The 21,753-nt window shown below is 33.5% G+C and overlaps 1 protein-coding gene across 1 annotated transcript in view; it reads left to right on the top strand.

Annotated features, from left to right (window-relative positions):
• The first annotated feature begins 1,810 nt into the window (after positions 1 to 1,810).
• LOC144436442 (tRNA:m(4)X modification enzyme TRM13 homolog) overlaps positions 1,811 to 21,753 on the top strand; it is a 75,273-nt gene continuing 55,330 nt past the window's right edge. The window contains exons 1-3 of the mRNA XM_078125241.1: positions 1,811 to 1,843; positions 9,780 to 9,842; positions 21,011 to 21,080. Coding sequence (XP_077981367.1) covers positions 1,811 to 1,843; positions 9,780 to 9,842; positions 21,011 to 21,080 — 166 coding nt within the window. The remainder of the gene's footprint in view (positions 1,844 to 9,779; positions 9,843 to 21,010; positions 21,081 to 21,753) is intronic.

Genomic DNA, 21,753 nt, shown 5'->3' with positions numbered 1-21,753 from the left:
CCGACATCTTTGAAAGTGCCATTACGTACACATGTACGTGTGACTAATCAGTAATGAACATTTACTGTATCAAGTTGATTTGTCAATGAGTGCCTGCCTTCATGTCGGCAACCAATCATAGACACTGTTTGAAAGGGGCATGATGCAGATAAACCTTGCCGCCTGAAGCCGCCTGAGGGCAGCAAAAGACATGCGTAGTATGCACTGTTAGGCCCTGTACATTAGTAGTAAACAAAAGCTTAGATATGATGTCGCGTATCTATCACAGTGATGCGCTATTAGTATCGACGGTGCGATTTTGTGTCCCAATTGAGTTTTCTGGATGCGATATTTTTGTTTTGACAGCGCAAATAGCGCGTGATCGCGGCCCAGAGTGATCCCTGTATATGTATATTTATAGTTATGCTTGAACTAAAAAGAATTCATGTAAGAAACAGGGAGAAGAACAAATATTTACATGTACCACATTTCAGACAAGGCTATATGCCATTGTAGAAAAAGGATTTTTTTCTTCCATCACAATCCAAAAGACAATGACCCCCCCCCCATCCACAATTTTTAAAACAGCATGAACCCCCCCCCCCCCCCCCCCACTGCCAATTTCAAAAACAGGGTGACCCCTCCCTCCCAATCCACCCCCCCCCCCCCCCCCCCCCCCCCCTAAATTTACGTAATGCCTTCGATCTTGTAGGAAAGCTCAAAAAGAAAGTTGAAGTTTTAGTGAGAATGAAATGGTGATGTGACGGTTTGATTTTATCTGAGTGAAGATTTCAGCATAGACCGTCTGCCGATGTGGTCGTAGACTCTATTTGATCATCTCTTCACCCATGAATGGAAGGGGCTTTGCCGTAATGGCTGTCATATTGATGCAAACCCTGTTTAACCAGTCGGTTAATAAGTAACCAATCACGTGGATAGAGAATGATAACAGCACGTAGTTTCTAAACTACCCAAGACATACTCTCCACGTCAGGAAATGGCCATGTTTATATGTTTTCCATACATTGGGTCATATTCAAATTTTACAGGTCACACTGCACTAAGAGAATTAAATTAGCTGATATTTAGAAGTCAGAACTGTGACTGAATGTTGTGTTCCACAACTTCAAAGCAATAACCAAACATTTGCTAACAGTAAGCCCATGCCAATCTTTTTTCTATTCACATAGCAAATATAGACTGTGGCTAATAAGATGCCTCTGTGGCTAAAAAAAAAAGTGTATTTTTCACCACAAATGAAGATTGTGACTATTAGTTTCAAAATCCTTGCGCTGTGTGTGTGTGTGTGTGTGTGTGTGTGTGTGTGTGTGTGCTTGTGTGTGTGACTGCTGGATCAATTGCCATATTTTGTTGGTGCATTACATTGGGTGTCTAGTTGGGAAATTATTCAAATCAAAATTATCTTATCACCGGTTTGTGATTCAGGTCAAAAAATGTGATTTTTGGTCAGAAAGCTTAAACTCCAAAAGTACTGGGCATATTGGGCTGAAATTTGGGTGAAACATGATGGTCCCATCAGTGATATGCAGATTAGGGTTAAAATTTGGTCAAAAATCTATAATTCCAAAACTACTGAGCAGATTAGGCTGAAATGTAATGGGAATGCATCTAGGGATGTATGGATGAAGAAATGTTAAGGATACAATGATGCCATAAGTGATATGCAAATTACATGTTAAACTTTCATTTTTGTCAAAAACTTATATCTCACAAAGTACTTTGTCAATGAGACTGAAACTTGGTGAGATGTTTCTAAGAGTGTTATGCAGATTTTCTTCAAAATATTTTGACACAATTGGCCCTAGCGACCATGACCACGCCCTTAGGAACAACCAAAGTGGCAGTAATAATTTTGGTCCAATAACAACATCATGAGGTAGGCAAATGAGTAAATATTCAAAAAATGTATGCAAATATCCCTAGCAACCATGCCCACACCCATAGCAACAGCCAAACGGTTGTGTATTTCACAAAGATAACAGGGATTAATAGGCAATTGTGCAAACATTCAAAAAATGTATGTAAATATGCCTAGCAACAAGACCACGCCCATAGTGACAACCAAATAATCACGTATATTGCAAAGATAACAGGAATTGAAAGACAAATGAATAAACATTCATAAAATGTATGCAAATGTGCCTAGCAACAAGACCATGCCCATAGCAACAGCCAAATGATCATGTATTGCAAAGATTACATCAGGGATTAATAGACAATTGAATAACATTCAAAAATGTATGTAAATTTACCTAGCAACAAGACCACGCTCATAGCAACAGTCAAATGATCACGTATATTGCAAAGATAATATCAGGAATTCATACACAGGTGAACAAAAATAGTCATACCAAAATGTATGCAAGTATATACCTAACAACATGACCATGCCCATAGGAACAGCCAAATGATCGCGTATATCACAAAGATAGCAACATGGTTGGATAGGCAACTGGATAGTCTTTCAGCAAATGAAAACCTTTTGTTAGTATGGATAAACATTTGTGCTACAATGCCATTGGCGGTATTTTTTCACATTTTTCACGTAGTAGGCGGCCATTTTCATTTTAAAATTTTTTTTTGAAAAATCTATTACAAAGTAAATGATAATAAGCAACATAAATGCTCAGATTTGGAGTGCATTTGTGTTGTGTCTAACAAGCAACCCACACACCCGAAATGGAATGAGCCACTATGAAAGTATGTTTACATTTGTTTGAAACTTCAAACCCAAGCATCAACACACATGTGCACACATCTATGTTCGAAGTCAACTGTACATGTCGAGACCAATCTGATTAAAATCCGATGTAGATGTCGGCTAATCGTTCATTGCTATTTTACCTTCGTTATTTTGCCAGAATTGACCTTCTTGGTACATGTTTACATTTTTTAGCCTGATCGCCTCCTCTACATCTGAGATGGCGCCCATTCAAACGAATTTCTGCTCACTGAGCCTCGCAACCAATCAGGTTGCGTCTTACTTGTCATGGGCATACATGTACGCATTGAATATCAACAAACAACAACAAACATGGAATATCAACAGGAAGTCCAGTAATTGAACTTCCTGAGCCGAAGTACATCGGCTCAGTGGACATGGACCTACCTTTACTATTACTACATCAGGGCATGCCTTTTGAGGTGAGCAATCGCTCCGCTCGCCTACCGCTCGCGCAAATTAAAATCCATGAGAGCGATTTTCCACTCGCGTGGGCCTCAACCAACCTGTACAACAGCCTGATGTTATTTTATATCATTTTTCAATATGTAGTTACCATAAAAATCAACGTTTATTTGGTAAAATTACGTGGTGGGAGCGTGGAACACTTCCGTGTTCATAATCGTCGATCTCCAGCTGAAGTCAGCGCAGTCATTCATGACCTATTTATGTATCTGAAATTTGCATTGTACTACCCTTATATGGGAAAAATAGTGACGTATTCGAAGCGGGACATGCATGATGTCATGGCATATCATGAATATTGATCAGCTCAGTATACAGGGAGATTTCAACTTTCGCATCATTGCACATTTCGCAATTACGATTGATACGATGACTGTTTGGAGTTCTCGTTTTCAGCAATCCATTGATGAGTTTAGTTTTAAATTCCGATCAGCCTAGTTTTGTTAGAACGTGGTTTTGGAGACCATCCTACGTGAATGTCTCCTCCGGAACATGAACAACAACTGCGATTTACAGTCGCTACACAAAGTACATGCCCAGAATTCCGACAATAGCTTGGCGATGTTTTGGAGGGCGTTGAAAGAATGACAATAAAATATTATATGATCGATTATTTTACAAAATAAAAATAAAAATAATCTGTCGATATTTCTCGTGCAGTTTTCAGAGAAATTCCTGGGCTTTTATGTCATAATCTCCAAAACGCAGTTTCATTGTTTTTGTCCGATGATCTACAACTGCCGACCACGTCTGTTTTACCTCCATGACTTTATCGATTGCTGTAACATATAAAATATTTGCTCGAATTTTCGCCTTGTCGTGATTTCTAAAACAAAGTAGGTCTGCTGCTCAGACGTGAACGGATCTCGCTACTTTAGTCGGCGACACCGGTCGTCCGTGTGCAGGTACTAGGTGGGGTTACGTGTGTTATTGTCTCGGATCGAGTGAATGGTTACAAATTAGTCAAATTAGCAAGCAATTTAACGTCAACGTCAAAGCTCAACATCAGAAGGCATTTGTCATCTGGGGTACGTTAGTTTTTGTCAATTCATTATAGTTTGGAACAATCTCAAGTTTGAATTAGCTGCATTTTAAGTGAAATAGAAGTGGTGGTTTCTTAAATGCCCTCCAAAACATGTACTTTGTAGCGACTATAAATTGTTCCGGGGGAGATATTCAGGTAGGATGTTTTTATAAAAACGTTCTAAGAAAACAAGACCAGTTAGAATTTGAAATTAAAAACCTAGTTTTCTATTGTACTACTTGTAGTCACAAAAAAAAATTTTTTTCAAGATTTTGATGTGCACAGACTTAACAAAATTGTTGCAATAATAATTGTTGTAGAAATAACCAAACGAACTGTTACTTATCAATATATTTTTGCATACATTTTTCAATTTTTTTTTTTTTTTTTTAATTTTATTTATTCGGCACCAACTGGCCAAAAATACAAATAGAAATGAAAATGAAATTTTTTTTTCTTCACTCGCCTGACTATTTTCAGGAGAGGTATTAAATCACTTGCCTACCACTTGCCTGGATGGTTTCAGGAGAGTGATTTTTAGCTCTCCTGCCATTTTCAAAAGACATGCCCTGCTACATGGCGTTATTTGTGCACACATGCAACTGACAATGTACAAAGTATTTCAACTGTAAAAACATTCAGTGATTGTATTGCTATATATTTACGGTAATTAAAGAATTCTTGTTTAGATGTACCTCTATGCATTTCGTCTTACATGTACATGTATGTACATGTTAGCTACATTGGAATGCGTCCCCCCCCCCCCTAGTGTGCATGTTTATCTCAGCGAATGCCTATGCGTTTTCTGTAGTAGGCTTGAAGTATTGTAATTGTACGATTCATAGAGATATTTTGGAAATAACAAGATTAATCAACCATAAAACAGCCTTAATTGACATTTTCCAAAAAATGGAAGGAAAATTGTGGGAAAATCAATGACATCAGAATCCGACTTGAGATTGTGCATAACTAATTAATGGCCTGACTTAATGCATTGAAAACCAAAAGGTAATACATTCCAACAGTAATATTTACCTTTGTGTGCAAAACCCAGGTAAGTTTGGCATTGACTGTTTACAGTAGACTGTCTTTTTTTCCCTACGTTTTATCTAAACTTAAATTGTTGCGGATCTCTGATCCGTGGCGCAATACCACTATAATCACATACTGATATAGAGGGCTGAAGGCCCGAGTGACTGTTCTCACTCGTGCCATCTCCGTTTCTATTACTTATTCATGATGTGACGTCATTTAATGGGGCGTTACACTATCGTATGATTTGCATACAGTTCAATGTAAAGGCACTCAACATTCAACACACGTAAACTGCAGCACAAATTTGACCTCGTAATGCATATTGATGGTCATAATCAAGTACTTTTTCCTTTCCTATCTTCTTTGTTAAAGCTTGAAACCGCACATTATTTTAACATTTGTAAATGACGTCGTTGGCGACCTCGACGCCCCATACATTGTCATGCTCACTAGTCTATTGCCTTGTTTAGCAGCTGTTACAGTACGTGGTAGCGAGAGAGTGCTACGGAAGTTGACTTATTGTACCAACTCTGACCGACACGCCACTCAAGCAATAGATGTTTTGGACACCCTTTTTTACCTTCCCTCCACTGCAGCTAGCATATTATAACGTAATAAAATTCACGTATAAAATGTGTGATAGTGAGGCGTAGATACTGTTCAAATGTGCAAATGGTAAACGTTCTACCTGAAACAAAAACAGAAATGTTTAAAGGCCAAGGTTCAACCAGGCTATGTGCCCATGCTACGGAAGTAGGTTTGCGCATGTGCAACGGAATACGTTTGTTTATCTGGGAGGAGCATTTGGTAAATCCGACCCAGGTGGTTTATCAACATATTATTGGCTGTTCACACATATTGGTTTTTTTTTCCGGTGCGTATGTACGGCCAGACACCCAGTCTGGGTGAAACACGTATTTCTATAAACTTATACATACAAATTATAACCTGAAAAATTATATTTGGGTACGAACAAACTTACTTACTTGTATCATTTGTGCAAGGTTCTAGATTACAGTTGCACACCTACACACTAGCGTCGGCATTTGGTCGATCGTTACCACACCAAAATCGTTAGATAGATGAGAATTTTTTTTACAGATTACATGTAGGTCGTGTTTTGACAACATAATCGTAAAAACTTCAAAATTAACTTCACAAGTATCGCAGGGGTCAGAGCGGACTAAGCTTTGCACTTCCATACTTACTGTACACTAGGTAGCTAGCTACGTGCGATCTCGAGTTTGGTAGAAATGTCATCGATGTTCCCGTTATTTTCCTTCCGTGTTCTAATTCTTTGAAAGTATCTGTAAGTATGATTGATTAAACTTGTATTTCCAAACCCAATATCCCATCTCAGAAAACAGTCAATAAAATCACAAACATGTGCTTCTCTGAGTTATCCCGGTGTGTACGAGTACCACCCCAGCTATTTCAAAACAAACGCATAAATGCATACGTCGTGATGGGGTGAGTACGGACTCTTGTTTGGTCTCCGCTCTGTCTCCGTGCGTATGTTTGACTACGATGTCAGTCAATGTCATTTACATGACGAGGATTATTGCTGGATAGTGCCAAAACATATGGAAACGATTTTTGAGAAATCTGGAAAGAATTTAATACGATTTCTCAACTTTCAAATTTGAATGAAACAAATATTTATGCCTCCATGATTGTACTTGTAGTCTTGTCAGTTCGCGTTACGTTCATCTCCACAACATGCACAGAGCTAGAGATCGTAGAGAACAGTCGACAGGTATAGGAACTACATGTAGACTAGGCAGTGATGTATGATCTATGTGTACAACATAGACAGTTGTCCTTGAAATTTGATGATCATTACAGAAATAAAAGAGTTGCCAACGTTAGATTTGTTTATGAATTATATCACTCGTTTATCAGTATCAAATGTCGCACTAAATATTTCAAACATGTCTTGCTTCAGGGTCATCAGAAAATTTAACTGAAAGTATGGGAATTCTTGATCGAAATATATTCAGTCATAAAATCCTCAGGTTTCTGACAATTTCCAATACTTGTTACAAGAAAGGCTGCATTCCAAGAATATTTGGTTCGCTACATGTATTACATCTGATGCCATATACGTGACACGCACGATCATTGTCCTGTTTGCACCACATGGTGTGCCTCGCCTCCTGTACACGCACCATATGTCTATCTTGTCTGTCAGTACTACATTTTGCTTCCTCTCTTCATTTTTCTCAGATGTTTTAAGAATTTGAAAATAGTCGGTGTCCGATTGACAAAATTTCTTTCCTGACATTTAGTTCTACTCTACGTAAATGTCATGTTGTTGCATCATACATCATGAGACGTCACATTGACCTCACACTTCGCTTCGCACTTCCTTCAAAGTCCGGTCCCTATGAAACTAGTTCGAAGGCATTCGCTAGCGATAGCGTGGCCAGTCTTGTTTACCGCGTAATCCTCAAATGTTTTCCAAATAATTATGAATTTATTTCTTTTTTTTTTACACTTTGGGTATTTTACTTGCCATTAGTACTTCTGGGAAACTCATATTTAATTTTCCGACCTTAGAATTTTTTTTAATGGTCGTCAGGTTTTAGTACTTTCCTTAGCCGGTCCCACAACTAAACTGTTGTGGTTATACTTACAAGTTATAGCTGTGACCGGTAGGTAACCGGCTATTATCTACATCACTGCCTACTAGGTATAGGTACGTCAATGACACAACTACTTGACAGAAAACATTTGTCGTGCGCACAAAAAGTTGTATGAAATTGTGATTTTACTAAAGAGTGTAGCAACCCAGAACGTACATCGATCAAACTGAGAAACATTTTGGTTTCATTTTATGTCATTCTATTTCAGTAACAATGTATCATTTTCACATACCGTTTGCACATTTGAGCTTGATTTTAGGCAAAATATCGGGCTAACAGAGTGCACACAGACTCTTTTGTTCGCTTGTATTGTTTGCATTCGGTATTTGGCATTTCGCACGGTTTATTTTCACCATTCACAGTGTCTTATCATGCTTTGTGTAACTTGTAAGCCTAATTGACAACGGGCCAACGGTTTTTACTAGACGAATTTGAAACAAATTTTGCGCCAGTTTGACGGTAAACCTGCTATATTGGCTACCAAACTTAGTTAACATCAGTTATTTCTACTCATTTTGCATCACTATATATTTACAAACAGTATATATGAAATATGAGAGCCATGTGAAACTTTTTCATTGCAAAATTGAATGAAGACATGAGGGCAAAGTCAGTGCTCCTTACAGCAGTTTGAATTTCCCGCATATGCATACATTACCCATAATCCTCTTTATATAGTGGACCTTTAAACCTCACAAAAGGTGCCTCCATATTTACCACGGCACGGAGATCGTGTTCCAATCCGACATGTCTTCAACTAGTGCCTCCTCGGAGTACTGAGTCTATGGTGGCCCAGGGCTGCCATACATTATATGCGAATTGTTTTGATAAAAAATAATAAAATTAAGAAAAAAGATTAAAATATTTTAAAAAAAAAATAAAGATAAAGTAGAATGAAATAAAAATGAAATGAAATGAAAACAAAATCAAAATTAAAAGGAAAGTAAAAGTAAAGTGAAAGCAAACAGTACCTCCTTTATAGAATTCATAGTACATGTACTTGGCAAGTGTACATACCAAAAGTTGTACCTCTTTTATAGAATTCATAGTACATGTACTTGGCAAGTGTACATACTAAAAGGTGTACCTCCTTTATAGAATTCAAAGTACATGTACTTGGCAAGTGTACATACCAAAAGTTGTACCTCCTTTATAGAATTCATAGTACATGTACACTTGGCAAGTGTACATACCAAAAGGTGTACCTCTTTTATAGAATTCACAGTACATGTACACGTGGCAAGTGTACATACCAAAAGATGTACCTCATTTATAGAATTCAAAGTACATGTACTTGGCAAGTGTACATACCAAAAGTTGTACCTCCTTTATAGAATTCATAGTACATGTACACGTGGCAAGTGTACATACTAAAAGGTGTACCTCCTTTATAGAATTCAAAGTACATGTACTTGGCAAGTGTACATACTAAAAGGTGTACCTCCTTTATAGAATTCATAGTACATGTACTTGGCAAGTGTACATACTAAAAGGTGTACCTCCTTTATAGAATTCAACGTACTTGGCAAGTGTACATACCAAAAGGTGTACCTCCTTTATAGAATTCATAGTACATGTACACTTGGCAAGTGTACATACCAGAAGGTGTACATTGTACCTCCTTTATAGAATTCAACGTACTTGGCAAGTGTACATACCAGAAGGTGTACCTCTTTTATAGAATTCATAGTACATTGGTTGTGCACAGTCAGTGCCATTGGTGCTATTTTTGGAGATCTTTAATAAGTAAATGATTGAGTTGACAATAACCTTCTTACTTCAGTTGTCACTGTGTAAGGCAGCAGTATGAATTAGCATGTACCGGTATATTTCGTATCATAACCTCTCTCCATATTATGAAGATGTTTTATTTTGTTTGTTATTTCAGGATTATTTTCAGAGAAAGATCAATTCTGGTGTTGATGAGGATACAGATGAATGCAGAGACAAGGTTTGTGTCATTTTGGTTACATATTAAAACATGTTTACCACCAAGGAGAAATATTTACCTTTGCCAGGATCCCTCTCATCTCCTAAGGTGAAGTACCAGTATTTGCTATAGGAAACAATGCAATATGGCAATAAACACTAGTTGTTGTCTGTGGTCTGCTTTGGTGCTTTTTAGGACAATTTTCTAATTGTCTGGAAATATGGTGATTTAATTACACCCTGTCACACAGATCTGTTTGAATACTGTATTAGTGTATGTCTACAAGTTATCAGGGAGAAAGAGTTACCATAAACTATATAGTAAATATAGGTGATATAGTTCTGACAGTGAAAGGTTGTGTGTCATTCTTTACAGTTTAACCCAGAATGCAACAGTCATTTTATCTATTAGCTGCATTTGCATTATCTGTGTGTATCCCTGTATGTTATGTATCATACCAATATTTGATGTTCCTGTATGTTAAGTATCATACCAATATTTGATGTTCCTGTATGTTATGTATCATACCATTATTTGATGTTCCTGTATGTTATGTATCATACCAATATTTGATGTTCCTGTATGTTATGTATCATACCAATATTTGATGTTCCTGTATGTTATGTATCATACCAATATTTGATGTTCCTGTATGTTATGTATCATACCATTATTTGATGTTCCTGTATGTTATGTATCATACCAATATTTGATGTTCCTGTATGTTTAATGTATCATACCAATATTTGATGTTCCTGTGTGTTATGTAACATGCCAATATTTGATGTTCCTGTGTTATGTATCATACCATTATTTGATGTATCCCTGTATGTTATGTATCATACCAATATTTGATGTTCCTGTATGTTATGTAACATACCAATATTTGATGTTCCTGTATGTTATGTAACATACCAATATTTGATGTTCCTGTATGTTATGTATCATACCAATATTTGATGTATCCCTGTATGTTATGTAGCATACCAATATTTGATGTTCCTGTATGTTATGTATCATACCAATATTTGATGTATCCCTGTATGTTATGTATCATACCAATATTTGATGTTCCTGTATGTTATGTAACATACCAATATTTGATGTTCCTGTATGTTATGTATCATACCAATATTTGATGTTCCTGTATGTTATGTATCATACCAATATTTGATGTTCCTGTATGTTATGTATCATACCAATATTTGATGTTCCTGTATGTTATGTATCATACCAATATTTGATGTTCCTGTATGTTATGTAACATGCCAATATTTGATGTTCCTGTATGTTATGTATCATACCAATATTTGATGTTCCTGTATGTTATGTATCATACCAATATTTGATGTTCCTGTATGTTATGTATCATACCAATATTTGATGTTCCTGTATGTTATGTATCATACCAATATTTGATGTTCCTGTATGTTATGTATCATACCAATATTTGATGTTCCTGTATGTTATGTATCATACCAATATTTGATGTTCCTGTATGTTATGTATCATACCAATATTTGATGTTCCTGTATGTTATGTATCATACCAATATTTGATGTTCCTGTATGTTATGTATCATACCAATATTTGATGTTCCTGTATGTTATGTATCATACCAATATTTGATGTTCCTGTATCAATTACTATTTAATAACCAACTAGAAAATCTTAGTTCATTTTGACCCACCCATGGCCACAACATAATATTTTATTTTTTAGTAAAGTTGCACTGGTAGACAGAACTGTCTTATTGAAACACCAAGTTAAACTAGAAGGAAAACTAACACCAATATTTTACTTTAGATGATGGCATTAGTAAGGATGTCTGACGAGTTCCACTCTGTTTAACATCTACATCAATGCACGGCTCGAAATAATGGCCTTTTACTTGCCCCGGGCAAGTGATTTCAAGGCTTGGGCAAGTTGTTTTGAAATGTACTTGTCCCAAGGGGCAAGGAGAATTTCTTATGATTATTGATCAGGGATGTGTTTTTGCCTGTGTTCATGCTGTACTTTATTATACACACTGCACATGTCTGATAGGATTTTGGATACATTGTGTAACTAAGGTGCCTGGAAAATTATAGCATTGTAGCAATATTGTTGAGAAGATATCTTTCTTGACTGACCACTACTGAGGCCGAAGACAACAAATCGGTCTTCTGATTCAAGTGTCAGTTTTCTAATTCAAAAATCGGTCTTCTAATTCAAGTGTTGGTCTTCTAGTTCAAGTGTCGGTCTTCTAACTCAAGTGTCGGTCTTCTAATTCAAAAATCGGTCTTCTATACTATATATATTGCTCGTCTAATCACGTATGGAATCGTTGCCCTAAGGTCTGATGGGCACAAACTTGTGTGCATCTTGCAGAGCACAGTTAGTTGTAGCTGCAACCTGGCATCTGTGATGTAATGAAGGAATGTTTCAATCCAATTTTGCCTCCTGTTCATTCACACCAATGATATGCAATGCTTTACTCTGGATGGAGTTGAGAAGCTTGAGTGTGGCGGTTGTGGCACTCATCCAGCACATTGAAGCATACTCCATGACACTACGAACTTGGGCCTTGTAGACCATAGCTCTTCCTTTGACATTCACTTTGTTTGCGACCGTACCTTCCTAAGTGCTCCAAGCTTCTGTCCAGCTCTGGCTGTGATGTTTGAAATACATGTATGCTTAGTCTAGGTGAGTTTCCTTTCAACAGTGATGCCTAAGTTTCCAGCTCATCCTTCTCTACAAGTTTACATGTAGTGTTTCCAAAGAACAAGTCTGACCTAGTTGGATTCCTCTTTCTTGAGATGGTCAAAACTTTGCACTTGGATGGCTCAAAGAACACTTTCCATTTGTCTGCTCAGTTCCTCATTCTCTCTAGGTCCCTGTTCAGACTACATGTTTTAGAGTTGCTGTCATCACTTGATCTGATCTCACAGAATAAGGTGGAGTCATCTGCATACAGAAACAGTGTGTTCTCACATTCGTCTCCGAGGTCATCAATAAAGACAGAGAACAACAATGGGCCTAGGATTGATCCTTGAGGTACAGAGGCACTGATAGATGTAGTACTTGAGGATAGGGTGGCAAGATAAAACCACTTTCATGGACCTGTTGGATAGGTAGCTCTCAATCCAGGTCAGCAACTTGCCAGAAACTCATTTGGCTTCGAGCTTGGAGCATAGACCATTGTGCCACACCTTGTTGAATGCACCTTTAATGTCCAGGGCAATAAAGTAGGTATCTCAATGAAAAGTTGTAACATTTGATATCAACAGTGAGTGGCCAAATTTGTCAATTTTCAACTTCCTGTATCTTGAAAACGTATGGACAAAATATGATCAAATAAACTGCAAAATAAAGAAGACTTTCTCCTCTTTCTAACCATATAGGCCATAAATAGCGTTAAAATACTAGTGGATTGATACTGTACAGAATAAAGTATAAAAGTGGATTGATACTGTACAGAATAAAGTATTATAGTGGATTGATACTGTACAGAATAAAGTATTATAGTAGATTGATACTGTACAGAATAAAATATAAAAGTGGATTGATACTGTACAGAATAAAGTATTATAGTGGATTGATACTGTACAGAATAAAGTATTATAGAGGATTGATACTGTACAGAATAAAGTATTATAGTGGATTGATACTATACAGAATAAAGTATTATAGTGGATTGATACTGTACAGAATAAAGTATTATAGTGGATTGATACTGTACAGAATAAAGTATTATAGTTGATTGATACTGTACAGAATAAAGTATTATAGTGGATTGATACTGTACAGGATAAAGTATTATAGTGGATTGATACTGTACAGAATAAAGTATTATAGTGGATTGATACTGTACAGAATAAAGTATTATAGTGGATTGATACTGTACAGAATAAAGTATTACAGTGGATTGATACTGTACAGAATAAAGTATTATAGTGGATTGATACTGTACAGAATAAAGTATTATAGTAGATTGATACTGTACAGAATAAAGTATTATAGTGGATTGATACTGTACAGAATAAAGTATTATAGTAGATTGATACTGTACAGAATAAAGTATTATAGTGGATTGATACTGTACAGAATAAAGTATTATAGTGGATTGATACTGTACAGAATAAAGTATTATAGTAGATTGATACTGTACGGAATAAAGTATTATAGTAGATTGATACTGTACAGAATAAAGATTATAGTTGATTGATACTGTACAGAATAATAGTGGATTGATACTGTACAGAATAAAGTATTATAGTGGATTGATACTGTACAGAATAAAGTATTATAGTGGATTGATACTGTACAGAATAAAGTATTATAGTGGATTGATACTATACAGAATAAAGTATTATAGTGGATTGATACTGTACAGAATAAAGTATTATAGTGGATTGATACTGTACAGAATAAAGTATTATAGTGGATTGATACTATACAGAATAAAGTATTATAGTAGATTGATACTGTACAGAATAAAGTATTATAGTAGATTGATACTGTACAGAATAAAGATTATAGTGTTATAGTGGATTGATACTGTACAGAATAAAGTATTATAGTGGATTGATACTGTACAGAATAAAGTATTAAAGTGAATTGATACTGTACAGGATAAAGTATTATAGTGAATTGATACTATACAGAATAAAGTATTATAGTGGATTGATACTGTACAGAATAAAGTATTATAGTGGATTGATACTATACAGAATAAAGTATTATAGTAGATTGATACTATACAGAATAAAGTATTATAGTGGATTGATACTGTACAGAATAAAGTATTATAGTGGATTGATACTATACAGAATAAAGTATTATAGTGGATTGATACTATACAGAATAAAGTATTATAGTGGATTGATACTGTACAGAATAAAGTATTATAGTGGATTGATACTGTACAGAATAAAGTATTATAGTGGATTGACACTGTACAGAATAAAGTATTATAGTGGATTGATACTGTACAGAATAAAGTATTATAGTGGATTGATACTGTACAGAATAAAGTATTATAGTGGATTGATACTGTACAGAATAAAGTATTATAGTAGATTGATACTGTACAGAATAAAGTATTATAGTGGATTGATACTGTACAGAATAAAGTATTATAGTGGATTGATACTGTACAGAATAAAGTATTATAGTAGATTGATACTGTACAGAATAAAGTATTATAGTAGATTGATACTGTACAGAATAAAGTATTAAAGTGGATTGATACTGTACAGAATAAAGATTATAGTTGATTGATACTGTACAGGATAAAGTATTATAGTTGATTGATACTGTACAGAATAAAGTATTATAGTGGATTGATACTGTACAGGATAAAGTATTATAGTGGATTGATACTGTACAGAATAAAGTATTATAGTGGATTGATACTGTACAGAATAAAGTATTATAGTGGATTGATACTGTACAGAATAAAGTATTATAGTGGATTGATACTGTACAGGATAAAGTATTATAGTGGATTGACACTGTACAGAATAAAGTATTATAGTGGATTGATACTGTACAGAATAAAGTATTATAGTGGATTGATACTGTACAGAATAAAGTATTATAGTAGATTGATACTGTACAGAATAAAGTATTATAGTAGATTGATACTGTACAGAATAAAGTATTATAGTGGATTGATACTGTACAGAATAAAGTATTATAGTAGATTGATACTATACAGAATAAAGTATTATAGTGGATTGATACTGTACAGAATAAAGTATTATAGTAGATTGATACTGTACAGAATAAAGTATTATAGTGGATTGATACTATACAGAATAAAGTATTATAGTGGATTGATACTATACAGAATAAAGTATTATAGTGGATTGATACTGTACAGAATAAAGTATTATAGTGGATTGATACTATACAGAATAAAGTATTATAGTGGATTGACACTGTACAGAATAAAGTATTATAGTGGATTGATACTGTACAGAATAAAGTATTATAGTGGATTGATACTGTACAGAATAAAGTATTATAGTGGATTGATACTGTACAGAATAAAGTATTATAGTAGATTGATACTGTACAGAATAAAGTATTATAGTGGATTGATACTGTACAGAATAAAGATTATAGTGGATTGATACTGTACAGAATAAAGTATTATAGTAGATTGATACTGTACAGAATAAAGTATTATAGTAGATTGATACTGTACAGAATAAAGTATTAAAGTGGATTGATACTGTACAGAATAAAGATTATAGTGGATTGATACTGTACAGGATAAAGTATTATAGTTGATTGATACTGTACAGAATAAAGTATTATAGTGGATTGATACTGTACAGGATAAAGTATTATAGTGGATTGATACTGTACAGAATAAAGTATTATAGTGGATTGATACTGTACAGAATAAAGTATTATAGTGGATTGATACTGTACAGAATAAAGTATTATAGTGGATTGATACTGTACAGGATAAAGTATTATAGTGGATTGACACTGTACAGAATAAAGTATTATAGTGGATTGATACTGTACAGAATAAAGTATTATAGTGGATTGATACTGTACAGAATAAAGTATTATAGTGGATTGATACTGTACAGAATAAAGTATTATAGTGGATTGATACTGTACAGGATAAAGTATTATAGTGGATTGACACTGTACAGAATAAAGTGGATTGATACTGTACAGAATAAAGTATTATAGTAGATTGATACTGTACAGAATAAAGATTATAGTTGATTGATACTGTACAGAATAATAGTGGATTGATACTGTACAGAATAAAGTATTATAGTGGATTGATACTGTACAGAATAAAGTATTATAGTGGATTGATACTGTACAGAATAAAGTATTATAGTGGATTGATACTGTACAGAATAAAGTATTATAGTGGATTGATACTGTACAGAATAAAGTATTATAGTGGATTGATACTGTACAGAATAAAGTAGTATTATAGTGGATTGATACTGTACAGAATAAAGTATTATAGTGGATTGATACTGTACAGAATAAAGTATTATAGTGGATTGATACTATACTGAATAAAGTATTATAGTAGATTGATACTGTACAGAATAAAGTATTATAGTAGATTGATACTGTACAGAATAAAGATTATAGTTGATTGATACTGTACAGAATAAAGTATTATAGTGGATTGATACTATACAGAATAAAGTATTATAGTGGATTGATACTGTACAGAATAAAGTATTATAGTTGATTGACACTATACAGAATAAAGTATTATAGTAGATTGATACTATACAGAATAAAGTATTATAGTGGATTGATACTATACAGAATAAAGTATTATAGTGGATTGATACTATACAGAATAAAGTATTATAGTGGATTGATACTATACAGAATAAAGTATTATAGTAGATTGATACTATACAGAATAAAGTATTATAGTGGATTGATACTGTACAGAATAAAGTATTATAGTGGATTGATACTGTACAGAATAAAGTATTATAGTGGATTGATACTGTACAGAATAAAGTATTATAGTGGATTGGTACTGTACAGAATAAAGTATTATAGTAGATTGATACTGTACAGAATAAGGATTATAGTTGATTGATACTGTACAGAATAATAGTGGATTGATACTGTACAGAATAAAGTATTATAGTGGATTGATACTGTACAGAATAAAGTATTATAGTGGATTGATACTGTACAGAATAAAGTATTATAGTGGATTGATACTGTACAGAATAAAGTATTATAGTGGATTGATACTGTACAGGATAAAGTATTATAGTGGATTGACACTGTACAGAATAAAGTGGATTGATACTGTACAGAATAAAGTATTATAGTAGATTGATACTGTACAGAATAAAGTATTATAGTGGATTGATACTGTACAGAATAAAGTATTATAGTGGATTGATACTGTACAGAATAAAGTCTTATAGTAGATTGATACTGTACAGAATAAAGTATTAAAGTGAATTGATACTGTACAGGATAAAGTATTATAGTGGATTGATACTGTACAGAATAAAGTATTATAGTGGATTGATACTGTACAGAATAAAGTATTATAGTAGATTGATACTATACAGAATAAAGTATTATAGTAGATTGATACTGTACAGAATAAAGTATTATAGTGGATTGATACTGTACAGAATAAAGTATTATAGTAGATTGATACTGTACAGAATAAAGTATTATAGTGGATCGATACTATACAGAATAAATTATTATAGTGGATTGATACTGTACAGAATAAAGTATTATAGTGGATTGATACTGTACAGAATAAAGTATTATAGTGGATTGATACTGTACAGAATAAAGTATTATAGTAGATTGATACTGTACAGAATAAAGTATTATAGTGGATTGATACTGTACACTATAAAGTATTATAGTAGATTGATACTGTACAGAATAAAGTATTATAGTGGATTGATACTATACAGAATTAAGTATTATAGTAGATTGATACTGTACAGAATAAAGTATTATAGTGGATTGATACTGTACAGAATAAAGTATTATAGTAGATTGATACTGTACAGAATAAAGTATTATAGTGGATTGATACTGTACAGAATAAAGTATTATAGTGGATTGATACTGTACAGAATAAAGTATTATAGTGGATTGATACTGTACAGAATAAAGTATTATAGTGGATTGACACTGTACAGAATAAAGTATTATAGTTGATTGACACTATACAGAATAAAGTATTATAGTAGATTGATACTATACAGAATAAAGTATTATAGTGGATTGATACTGTACAGAATAAAGTATTATAGTGGATTGATACTGTACAGAATAATGTATTATAGTGGATTGATACTGTACAGAATAAAGTATTATAGTGGATTGATACTGTACAGAATTAAGTATTATAGTGGATTGATACTGTACAGAATAAAGTATTATAGTGGATTGATACTGTACAGAATAAAGTATTATAGTAGATTGATACTGTACAGAATAAAGTATTATAGTGGATTGATACTGTACAGAATAAAGTATTATAGTGGATTGATACTGTACAGAATAAAGTATTATAGTAGATTGACACTATACAGAATAAAGTATTATAGTAGATTGATACTATACAGAATAAAGTATTATAGTGGATTGATACTATACAGAATAAAGTATTATAGTGGATTGATACTATACAGAATAAAGTATTATAGTGGATTGATACTATACAGAATAAAGTATTATAGTGGATTGATACTATCTCAGAGGATTTAAAGTGGGAGAAAAATGTTGATCACATTGTAAAAAAGGCCCAACAACGCATTTTCTTTCTACGCCGTTTAAAGAGCTTTGGTGTCAGTCAAGCTATTTTAAAGAAATTCTACCGGGCTGTGGTTGAGAGTGTTCTGACATTCTCAATCACAGTCTGGTATGGAAACACTACTCATAAGGATCGTGCTAAGTTAAATAGAATTGTGAGAACGGCATCACGTATTATTGGTATAGGACTTCCATCTCTTGAGTCACTTTTTAATTCACGCGTCACCAGGAAAACAAAATCTGTAATTAAGGACATAAACCATCCAGCCCACACATTGTTCGAACTGCTGCCCTCTGGTACTCGATATAGATCAATCAAAACCAAAACAAATCGCTTCAAAAATAGTTTTTATCCTTTGTCAGTTCGTATTTTAAATGATTCGTAATTTGTCTTAGCGTTTTAGCGTATATGTACATATTTTCCACTTTTAATAGTTATTCATATCCACACTGTTTGTGTTTTAACCGAGCTACGTATAACCAAAGCGAATTCCATTGTATAATTTTATACTTATACTTATGGCAATAAAGTTAATAATAATATACAGAATAAAGTATTATACTAGATTGATACTGTACAGAATAAAGTATTATAGTAGATTGATACTGTACAGAATAAAGTATTATAGTAGATTGATACTGTACAGAATAAAGTATTATTATAGTGGATTGATACTGTACAGAATAAAGTATTATAGTAGATTGATACTGTACAGAATAAAGTATTATAGTGGATTGATACTATACAGAATAAAGTATTATAGTGGATTGATACTGTACAGAATAAAGTATTATAGTAGATTGATACTGTACAGAATAAAGTATTTTAGTGGATTGATACTGTACACAATAAAGTATTATAGTGGATTGATACTGTACAGAATAAAGTATTATAGTGGATTGATACTGTACAGAATAAAGTATTATAGTGGATTGATACTGTACAGAATAAAGTATTATAGTGGATTGATACTGTACAGAATAAAGTATTATAGTGGATTGATACTGTACAGAATAAAGTATTATAGTAGATTGATACTGTACAGAATAAAGTATTATAGTAGATTGATACTGTACAGAATAAAGTATTATATTGGATTGATACTGTACAGAATAAAGTATTATAGTAGATTGACACTATACAGAATAAAGTATTATAGTAGATTGACACTATACAGAATAAAGTATTATAGTAGATTGATACTATACAGAATAAAGTATTATAGTGGATTGATACTATACAGAATAAAGTATTATAGTGGATTGATACTATACAGAATAAAGTATTATAGTGGATTGATACTATACAGAATAAAGTATTATAGTTGATTGACACTATACAGAATAAAGTATTATAGTAGATTGATACTATACAGAATAAAGTATTATAGTGGATTGATACTATACAGAATAAAGTATTATAGTGGATTGATACTGTACAGAATAAAGATTATAGTAGATTGATACTGTACAGAATAAAGTATTATAGTAGATTGATACTGTACAGAATAAAGTATTATAGTGGATTGATACTGTACAGAATAAAGTATTATAGTAGATTGATACTGTACAGAATAAAGTATTATAGTAGATTGATACTGTACAGAATAAAGTATTATAGTGGATTGATACTGTACAGAATAAAGTATTATAGTAGATTGATACTGTACAGAATAAAGTATTATAGTTGATTGATACTGTACAGAATAAAGTATTATAGTGGATTGATACTGTACAGAATAAAGTATTATAGTGGATTGATACTGTACAGAATAAAGTATTATAGTAGATTGATACTGTACAGAATAAAGTATTATAGTGGATTGATACTATACAGAATAAAGTATCATATGTAGATGTGAGTAGGTCTCACTAACAACTTTATTTTATCACTTTTACAGATTCCTCTATCCTTACTTCCTATAGAGGAATTGAAAGCTGTCATCTCAAGAATCCAAAAGACATACAATGGTAAGTCATGGAAAGTTAACTTACACTATGGTAGGTTATGCAATGGTAAGTCAAAGAATGGGAAGTTCACAGTGTAGCTCAGGAAAAGTTGTGTGGAGTTTAATGGTTAGGTTGATTCTCCGTCATCATCTGTTTGTCGTCTGGTGTCCTTTTGTCAACTTTGTTGCTCTTCTTTCGGCATGACCACACCCATAGCAACAGCCACATGATCACATATATTGCAAAGATAATATCAGGAACTCATACACAAGTGAACAAAAACATTCAAAAAATGTATGCAAATATATTTAACAACAAGACCACACCCATAACAACAGCCAAATGATTGTGTATATCGCAAAGATAGCAACATGGTTGGATAGGCAACTGAATAGCCATTCAGCAAATGAACATTATTGCTTGTTTTTATCATGTTATACAGGTGATTAATATATATCGGTATCGGTAACTTGTCAAGTTTTGTGCAGTCACCGCGGCTGCGGCAGTAAGCTTATACATTTACTAGATATATTGTAAAATTCTTCAAGTCGTACAGAAATAACGTATCTAACTTCAAAACAAACCCTGAGAAATTGGACCGAACGTGGCTAAGTATCTAGTTGCAGGCTTTCTTTCATAACCATGTGCTGTGGTCACGACCTCGGATTGCCGACGTTAATATTGTCCAATCATA

Source organism: Glandiceps talaboti, chromosome 6 (assembly GCF_964340395.1).
Source record: "Glandiceps talaboti chromosome 6, keGlaTala1.1, whole genome shotgun sequence".
In the NCBI taxonomy this organism is placed as follows: domain Eukaryota; kingdom Metazoa; phylum Hemichordata; class Enteropneusta; family Spengelidae; genus Glandiceps; species Glandiceps talaboti.
This window is presented reverse-complemented; position numbering and strand designations above follow the sequence as displayed.